Source organism: Pinus tabuliformis, chromosome 5_1 (assembly GCF_031772625.1).
Source record: "Pinus tabuliformis cultivar Carrire ecotype Pingquan chromosome 5_1, CPIR1, whole genome shotgun sequence".
NCBI lineage: Eukaryota > Viridiplantae > Streptophyta > Pinopsida > Pinales > Pinaceae > Pinus > Pinus tabuliformis.
In genome coordinates, this window is record NC_142305.1 from 992,604,290 (window position 1) to 992,612,901 (window position 8,612).

The 8,612-nt window shown below is 41.7% G+C and overlaps 1 protein-coding gene across 1 annotated transcript; it reads right to left on the reverse strand.

The window, feature by feature from the left end:
* Window positions 1-599: 599 nt before the first annotated feature.
* Window positions 600-4,904, reverse strand: LOC149168047 (uncharacterized). The gene is made up of 2 exons (XM_089430677.1): window positions 4,394-4,904; window positions 600-4,261 (listed from the first exon to the last, which is right to left on the reverse strand). Exons 1-2 carry the CDS (start codon window positions 4,902-4,904, stop codon window positions 600-602), a joined length of 4,173 nt encoding a protein of 1,390 aa, XP_089286803.1.
* Window positions 4,905-8,612: the final 3,708 nt, after the last annotated feature.

Sequence of the window (8,612 nt, forward strand, 5' to 3'; positions counted from 1 at the left end):
TTTACTGTTTGGGATTTATGGTTTATGATTTACAGTTTAGGGTTTAGGGTTAAGGGCTTATAACTCCTTAGTAAATTATTTTAATAAACACTTAAATAAAGGTTACAAAATGATTTTTAAAATGTTATAAACTACTTAGGGTTTAGGGTTTTTCACATAGGGTTTAGGGTTTAGGGTTTGTAACACTATAGTAAATTATTTTAATAAACGCTTAAATAAAAGTTTTTTTTTTTTTTTCTACGTAAAACTGCACTAATTTATATTACAAAAATCAAAATTACATCCAAAATTACAAAGGGCCGAAGCCTTGCATCTCCAAAGAGAATTTCCAAGTTAGACCAATCTAAGCAGCAGGCAAAAAAGGACCTGTTTCTTTCCTCCAACATAACCAGCATATTATAGACACATCGGGCGTTTGAGCCAACACAACGGACTTGTGACTTGACATGAAGAACACATAACTGAACACATAACTGAACACAGTGGACACGCAATCCTTCGCGACAGACATTGACTTCATACCAAACAAACAAACGCAGAGAACAGAAGGAACTAGATGGAGAGCAGCATTCCTGGCCATGGGGGCAGCGGCTTCAGAACTAATCCTCATCAGCGTGAGGGATGTCTTTGTGCACTAGAGCGATGCATTCTTGTTTGAGTCTAGCATCTTCAACCACGTCTAGGGTGCCTGAGAAGTAATGTGTCGTATGTGACACTCCTTGATTTGCTAGCCGATCTGCTACCTGGTTAGCAGTTCTTCTTACATGATGGAAGGATAAATTGTGGGGAGCGTGGAGTTTTTCCTCCAAGGATTCCATACAGCTTAGCAATCTCCAGCTTTTCGCTATCTTGACAGCCTTTGCTCCCGCCTGCATTCTTTTAGCTGCCTCTATTAGAATGAGAGAGTCACCTTCTACCTCTAGAGGGGAGAGGTGGTGCTGTTCAGCTAAACATATTCCTTTCCAAAGACCCTCTAGCTCCGCTGCATTATTAGTATCTTTCCCTATTGTTCCATAGTATACAAGTTTCTCTTTTCCATTATGACCCCGAATTACTCCTCCAAATCCTGCTGGGCCAGGATTGCCTTTGGCAGCGCCGTCGAAGTTCAGCTTGAATGCGTTGAGTGCCAGCGGGGACCAAGATGATGGTGAAGCGGATCTTGTGGACGGTTTAGTGGTGGTCTTGATTAGGGATTTGAGTTCTAAATTCCATTCCTTCAAAATGGGACACTCCTGGGGTACTTCTGGCATATCATTATCATTCCATACTCTGATGGCCAGAGTTTCCTGGATGTTTTTTTTGAGTGTGAGCCAAAGATCATCGATGGATCTAGAAGTGCTATTGAAGATTATGTGGTTGCGCTCCTTCCAGAGGGTCCAATACAGAAATCCCGGTATGATGCGCCATAAAGAGTTGAGGATCCTGCACTTGAAAGGGTGTTTTTCCCAGGTCCTTATGGTTGTCGTTATGTCCTCCGTTCTGGGGTGAGCTCTCATGTTGCATTTTTCGACTTTCTCCCAGATTTTTTTTGCTAATGGGCATTCTTCCATTAAATGATGGATGGTTTCACAATTTATGTTGCAATTTGGGCATCTGGATGGCCCTACCATTCCTCTTTTTATCAGATTGTCCCAGGTAAGAATGTGCTTTTTGCTGAGTAGCCATAAAAAAGTTGAGATTTTGGGCCAATGCCCAGCTTGCCAGACTTGTTCCCATAGTTGATCTTTAGCTTCCTGGAGGTTGGAATATCGCAGGTGATGAGCTTCTTTGGTGGTGAAGGTGCCTTTGGTTGTGTAGCCCCATCTGAGTTTGTCTTGCTGATTGGAGAGGTGGATCTTCCTATTGTTGAGTTCCTGTTCAATGTTTGTATACTCTTCTCCCTGCCAATCTATTTGCCAAAGTCTGGCCGGTTTCCATGTTTGGAAGTCGTGGTTCTGAGAGGGCTGCCAGAACTGGTGTACCAAAGGGATGCTTTCTTGGTTCATTTGAGCCTGCCAGAGAGGTTTGTGGAACAGATTGGCCAATTTGGGAAGTTGTTGCCACGAATCTTCCCATAATCTAGCCGCCTTGCCTGAGTGGAGTTCCCAGAAGCTATGATCTTGGATGAAGCGACTTTGGGTTTTTGCATTGTTCCATATGAGTGATCCCGGCGCAGTTGGACTGATTCTAATGAGGTCATTCCATTGACTTCCTCTGGCATATTTAGCTTGCCAAAGTTGGGCCCAGGGGGTGCTTGGCTTGGAGACCCAGTTCCACCAAATTTTAGCTCCCATGGTGTTATTGCTTTGAAGCGGATCTCGAAGACCTAATCCTCCCTCAGATTTGATTTTGCATACCTCTGTCCATTTAACAAGTGCCCATTTCCTGTTCAGGCTTGTGGATCCCCAGAGAAAGTTTCGCTGAAGATTACGTATTTCTTTTAGAACCCCTTTTGGAGCTGCTAAGATAGAGAATAAATAAAGCGACATAGCTTGTAGAACTGATTTGATGAGAACTAACCTGCCGGCTAGATTTAGAGCTCTGAAGGTCCATGATGAAAGCTTAGATTCTAATTTGTCCAGTAATGATCTCCAGGACACCTGCTTAATTGCTGAATCAGTAAGGGGGGCGCCCAGGTATTTAGAAGGTAGGTGTGAGATTGTGAAACCCAGAATCCGAGCAATAATCCTTTGCAAGGATGGGGGAGTATTGAAGAAAAAAAGCTGAGATTTCGCAGCATTAACAGAAGTGCCAGAGGCTTCGGAGAAAAGGGATAGAAGAGACTGAAAAGCGGAGGCTTCTTTTGCTGATGGATGCCCAAAGAGCATAGTATCATCAACAAATTGTTGATGCGTTTGAGGAGCACGACCATGAAGGGAAATACCTTTAAGATCCTTAGAAGAAACAGCCGATTTGAGGAGCCTGCTTAGGCCTTCCGCCATTAAAACAAAGAGAAAAGGTGATAAAGGGTCCCCCTGCCGGATACCACGAGAGGGGAGAAAGGGAGGTGAGGGGGATCCATTTAGAATGACAGAGAAACTGGGAGATGAGATAAGGTTCATGATCCATCTGGACCAGGTTGCATTAAAGCCAAAAGCTAAGAGCATTTTGTGAATGTACTGCCAGCTAAGCTTATCGAAGGCTTTAGATAGATCGAGTTTGAGAAGCATACCAGGTTTCTTGAGAATCTTTAAAGAGTGTATGACTTCATTTGATAGAATAATTCCATCCATGATCTGCCTACCTTCATTGTATCCTGTCTGTTCTGGAGAGATGAGCAAGGGCAGAAGCAGTTTGAGTCGGTTTGCAATAACCTTTGAAATGAGTTTATAAATCACATTACAGAGCGCTATTGGCCTGTACTTCTCAGGTTTATTTGAGGCAGCTTCTTTGGGAACCAATGCAATGAAAGTTGAGTTGAGGGCAGGGAGGACCCAATGCATGCTGCGTGATTCTTCCACCAGATCCCAAACTTCAATTTTTATGAGATCCCAAAATTCATGAAAGAAGTTGGCTGTGAATCCGTCCGGTCCTGGCGCTTTTCCGTCTTTAAGCTGGGCCATGGCGTCCTCTACTTCCTTTAGTGTAACATGCTGGAGCAGTTGAGTATTGTGATCCTCAGTGATAATTCTAGGAATATGTTGTGTGATAGCTTGGATTGCCTCATCTGTGTTATTGTTAGGCTCCTTTAGAATATTCTTGAAGTATCCTGTGAATTCTTTCTCCATTTCATCATGAGCCTCCACTCGTTCACCCTGTGAATTGTTGACAAAGGTGATTTTGTTGTGCATGCGCCTTTGGATGGTAGTTTTGTGGAAAAATTTGGTGTTTCGCTCACCCTCTTTGAGCCCGCTTATACGCGACTTTTGCTTCCATAGAATTTCCTCTTGTTTTTGTCGCTCTTCTATTTGATTACAGAGGAATTGCTCCTGTTGAATTTGTTCTTCTGTGCGACCTTCCAGTATGAATCTTTGTTGTAATGCTTTCATCTGCTGTTCTAGTTTTTGTTTACTCTCCTGTATGTTGCCAAAATGATCTCGGTTCCATATTTTGAGAGTTTGCTTTAGATGTTTCAGTTTTTGAAGGAACTGATACATCTTAGCTCCTGCCGGCGGGATGAAGGAAGTCCAAGCTTGATTAACCACTGCCTTGAAATTGGAGTTAGTAAGCCAGAAGGCTTCGAATCTGAATGGTCGATTGCTGCGAGCACCTGGTCTGGACCATTGGAGAAGAATGGGCCAGTGATCTGAGCCTCCTTGTGGAATGATTTCGGCACTGAACTCTCCTCCCAGGTGAATTGCGTTGTCCGAAATTAAAAAACGATCTAGTCGTGAGGCAATTTGGTGAACCCCTTTTCGTTTATTCGATCAGGTGAAGATGCCATTGGAGGTGGAGATATCCATGAGTTGATTGCCTTGAATGAATTGCTTGAAGCTGCTACTATCACTATCGAGCCTAGTGCGGCCTCCTTGTTTGTCTTCCATAGACTTTATTATGTTAAAGTCGCCTCCTCCTATCCATAAAGGGAAGTATCTGTTTTGATTAAGGCGGGTGATCGTTTCCAGGAGGTCCAATTTTTGCTGTATAGCTTGCGGGAAGTAAACATTGGTAATATGCCCATGGATGTTGGTGCCAATGAGGTGGAAAGTAGCTTGAATGAGATGCAGAGTGGCACGAAAATTATCAAGTGATACGATCTGTGGGTTCCATAGAATGGCTAGGCCTCTAGAGGCTCCGGTGGCATCCACTGCAATTGAGCTGCTGCCTGCCCAAACTTTGTTGCTGAGACTGTCTATTGTTGTGCTACTGCATTTTGTTTCTTGAAGAAAGACTATTGCTGGTTTTTCTTGCATTATCAGGTTTTTTATCATTCTGTGTTTAGAGGGACTATTGAGTCCTCTTACATTCCAAGAGATGAGCTTCATGGAGACGGAGATTTGGTCTTGTAGAACTTGGTCAACTTGGGGAATTGCCCCGAATCCATGAGTATTTCACCTACTTCTATTGTGCGCTGTAGATCTGTTTTTCTGCCCCTTTTCTTTGGTTCTTTGAGTATTTTCCTTCCATCCCAGTGACTGCCTCCTTGGATGCCTAGACTTTTATGATGTTGTACCCTTGTTAGGACTCCTTCAATTTTGTCTACTTGCTAGGGAGGGATTGAGTTGTATTCTTTTTGCTTACAAGCTGCCTCCAGTTTGGATATGTCAAGCTTGGATATGCCGATCTCTTCTAGATCTACATCTGTTCTATCTTCCTCCATGTCATTTGAGGCAATGAGGGCCTCCTCCATTGATTGTTCATGAAGACTCAGGGCTAGGGCTGCGTCAAGCTCCATGTCAGAAGCTTGTGGAGTCTCGTTCAGCCTGGATTTTCCTTTAGAAATGATTAGGGGTCCGCCCTCTGAAACAGAGATGGGATTTTCGGGGAGGGGAAGATCAGCAGATTTAGAATTGGCTGGTTCAGAATGAATGAGGGAAGACTGGGTATGGTTTTGTTGTTCTGGGTTATCAGCGGTGGGACTGAGTTGAATATCTTGTGAGGTGAGAACGGAAAAGCGGTTCTGAGGAGGCGCCTTGAGGGTATGAGCAGGATTAGCTTGGTTTCTTTTTGCATGTCGGCGACGGGTAGGGATCTTTGTGAAGCCATCTGGGTCCAAGTTAGTTTCACTGGAAGGAATTTTGGGCTGCACATTGGTGGGAGAGTCGCGGAAGAGGTGACCATGCTCATGGCATTTTCGGCATCGAAAAGGGATGTGTTCATAATCTAGAGTCTGTTTCCATTCATAGTCATCATGAAAGAGACTTACCGTGTCTGCTAGGGTCTTGGTTAGGTGCATCTTGACGCAGATCCTGGCATAGGAGGTGTATTTGCGCGTCTTGGTTTTAGTAGCCACTTTGATGAAGGTTCCAAACTTGTTGCCTATGTCTGCCAATGTTTCTTCTCGCCAGTACTCCACAGGAAGGGAATACATTCGGATCCATACAGGGGCCCAGCTGAAGTCTTCTTTCTCAGGATTGAAACGGGGCTTCCATTCCGTTAGATATAAGCCTAAAGAGTTGAAGAAATACGGACCGCCCTCGAATATCCTTGTTTTGTCTTCTAGACAGTTAAAAATTGCTGTGAAGAAGCCCTTTGGGCCAAGCTGTAAAGTTACTTGTCCTTTGGGCTTCCATTTAGAGGCTATCCAACCTTGTAAGGCTTTCTCTGTGGGCCAGAATCCCAAGAACTTTCCAATGAGTGCATAATCTTGCATAAACTGGATTTCCCCATTAATGCAGTGGCTTGGCAATTCGACCTTAATCGGATCTGCTGCTTTTGGTATGCAGGTATCTGAGGTCACTTTGGTTGGAGAGGCGCCAGTCGTGTTGTGCCGACCATTGCTTGCATCGTTCTCCACATTCTGATCTGAGTTCGTCTGTTCTTGCGTCCTTTGCTCTTCTTTTTCCGTTTCTGAGTCTGCATTTGCAGAGTGCTGTATATCAGCCCTTTGTTTTTTGTCTGAGGAGGGAGTCCCCAGTGGAGGGGAGTCAGAGCTCTCCCCTCCAACAGCAGAAGCCATAGGACTGTCAGTGGCGGAACCTGCTGCAACTGGCGCAGGTTCGAGCGGCGGCGTCTAGGGTTTCGAGTTTTGAACAGGGTAATCGCTTCAGCATCAGAGCCTTTTTCCCCTCCCTCTTATTATTCTTAACAATTGTCGAATCTTAAAAATAAGGTAGTGGGCTTGGCCCGGTTTAGACTAACTACTCGCACGACGAGCTACGACCTTGCTCGGGATCGAACACAAGACCGGTCCGTCATGACGAGGCCGACTTTACCACTACGCCGCCTCCACGACCTTTTAAATAAAAGTTACAAAACACTTTTAAATTGTTATAAAATTCTTAGGGTTTAGGGTTTAGGGTTTATGGTTTATAAAAATTTATTAAATGCTTTTCATAGACACTTAAATATAAGTTATAAAAAACTTTTTAAAATGCTATAAAATTCTTAGGGTTTAGTGTTTATGGTTTAGGGTTTGGGTTTAGGGTTTAGGGTTTAGAGTTTAGGGTTTAGCGTTTATAAAACTTTACTAAATTCATTTAATAAATAGTTAGATAAAAGTTACAAAATAATTTTTAAAATGTTATGAAATACTTACGGTTTAGGGTTTATGGTTTGGGGTTTGGTGTATAGGGTTTATAAGACTTTAGTACATTATAATAATAAACACTTAAATAAAAGTTACAAAACATGTTTTAAAATGTTATAGAATGCTTAGGGTTTAGGGTGTAGGGCTTAGGGTTTAGGGTTTATGGTTTAGAGTTTAGTGTTTAGGGTTTAGGTTTTATAAGAATTTAGTAAATACTTTTAATAAACACTTAAATAAAAGTTATGAAACACTTTTTCAAATTTTATAAAATGCTTAGGGTTTGGGGTTTAGGATTTAGGATTTAGGGCTTTCGGTTTAGGGTTTTGGGTTTAGGGTTTAGCGGTTATGGTTTATAACACTTTAGTAAACTCTCTTAATAATGACTTAAATAAAAGTTACAAAACACTTTTTAAGATGTTATAAAATTCTTAGGGTTTAGGGTTTAGGGTTTGGGGTTCAGGGTTTAGGGTTTAGGATTTAAGCTTTAGAACACTATAGTAAATACTTTTAATAAACACTTAAAAAAATTTACAAAACCGTTTTTAAAATGTGCTAATATGCTTAGGGTTTAGGGTTTAGCATTTAAGGTTTATGATTTATAACAATATAGTAAATCCTTCTCATAAGCACTTTAATAAAAGTTGCAAAACACTTTTAAAAATGTCATACAATGCTTAGGGTTTAGGGGTTAGGGTTGGGATTTAGGGTTTAGGGCTTAGGGTTTAAAGTTTATAACACTTTAGTGAAAACTTTTTAAAATCTTACAGAATGTTGAGGGTTTATGATTTAGGGTTTAGGTTTTGGCATTTAGGGTTTAGGGTTTCTGGTTTATAACATTTTAGTAAATGATTTTGATAAACATATAAATAAACATTACAAAACGATTTTGAAAATGTTATAAAATGCTTAGGGTTTAGGGTTTGGGGTTTAGGCTTTAGGGTTTATGGTTTATAGCTCTTTCGTAAATGCTTTTAATAAACACTTTCTTTCTTAAACTTCCTAGTAATTTCTCTATTAATATTATCCAACCACTATCATGTTTTCCACAATAGCAACAAGTGGCTTCAACCTGCCCGTAGGAAACTAGGTTGGCCATCTCTCAACGTTAAAATATGTCCAAAATTTAGGTAAGCCTTTTTCTACCATCCATGCAACTTTTTTTGTTCTATCTAAAATGAACATCAACTTAGGAAAGTAAAGGCCATTCGACATATAACAAAATTCTGACCAGAAACCTATTTCACTTGTCTGCGGACTCCGCCGAGGCTAGGGCTTTTGCACTGGACCCCAACATCTCAATTCTCCTCATATATTGTAGACTTTGGTCTATCATGCTCAAAGATTAATTGTTTCAGTAGACTTGTATCTAAACTACTGCTATCTCCCTCTCGAGATCCTTCCTACTGGGTTCCTTAGTCTTGGCATCCTCCTGTACCTCCTACTCCATGTTTGATTCACGTTCCTTGTTTAGAGTCCTGGCTTGGGCTACCGTGTTCTTCATAAC

Coding starts and splice junctions, on each gene's coding strand:
- LOC149168047 (XM_089430677.1), bottom strand. CDS start 4,904: ATGAAGCTCATCTCTTGGAATGTAAGAGGACTCAATAGTCCCTCTAAA. Junction 4,262..4,393: donor CTTCAAGCAATTCATTCAAG/GCAATCAACTCA, acceptor ACCTGGGAGGAG/AGTTCAGTGCCGAAATCATT.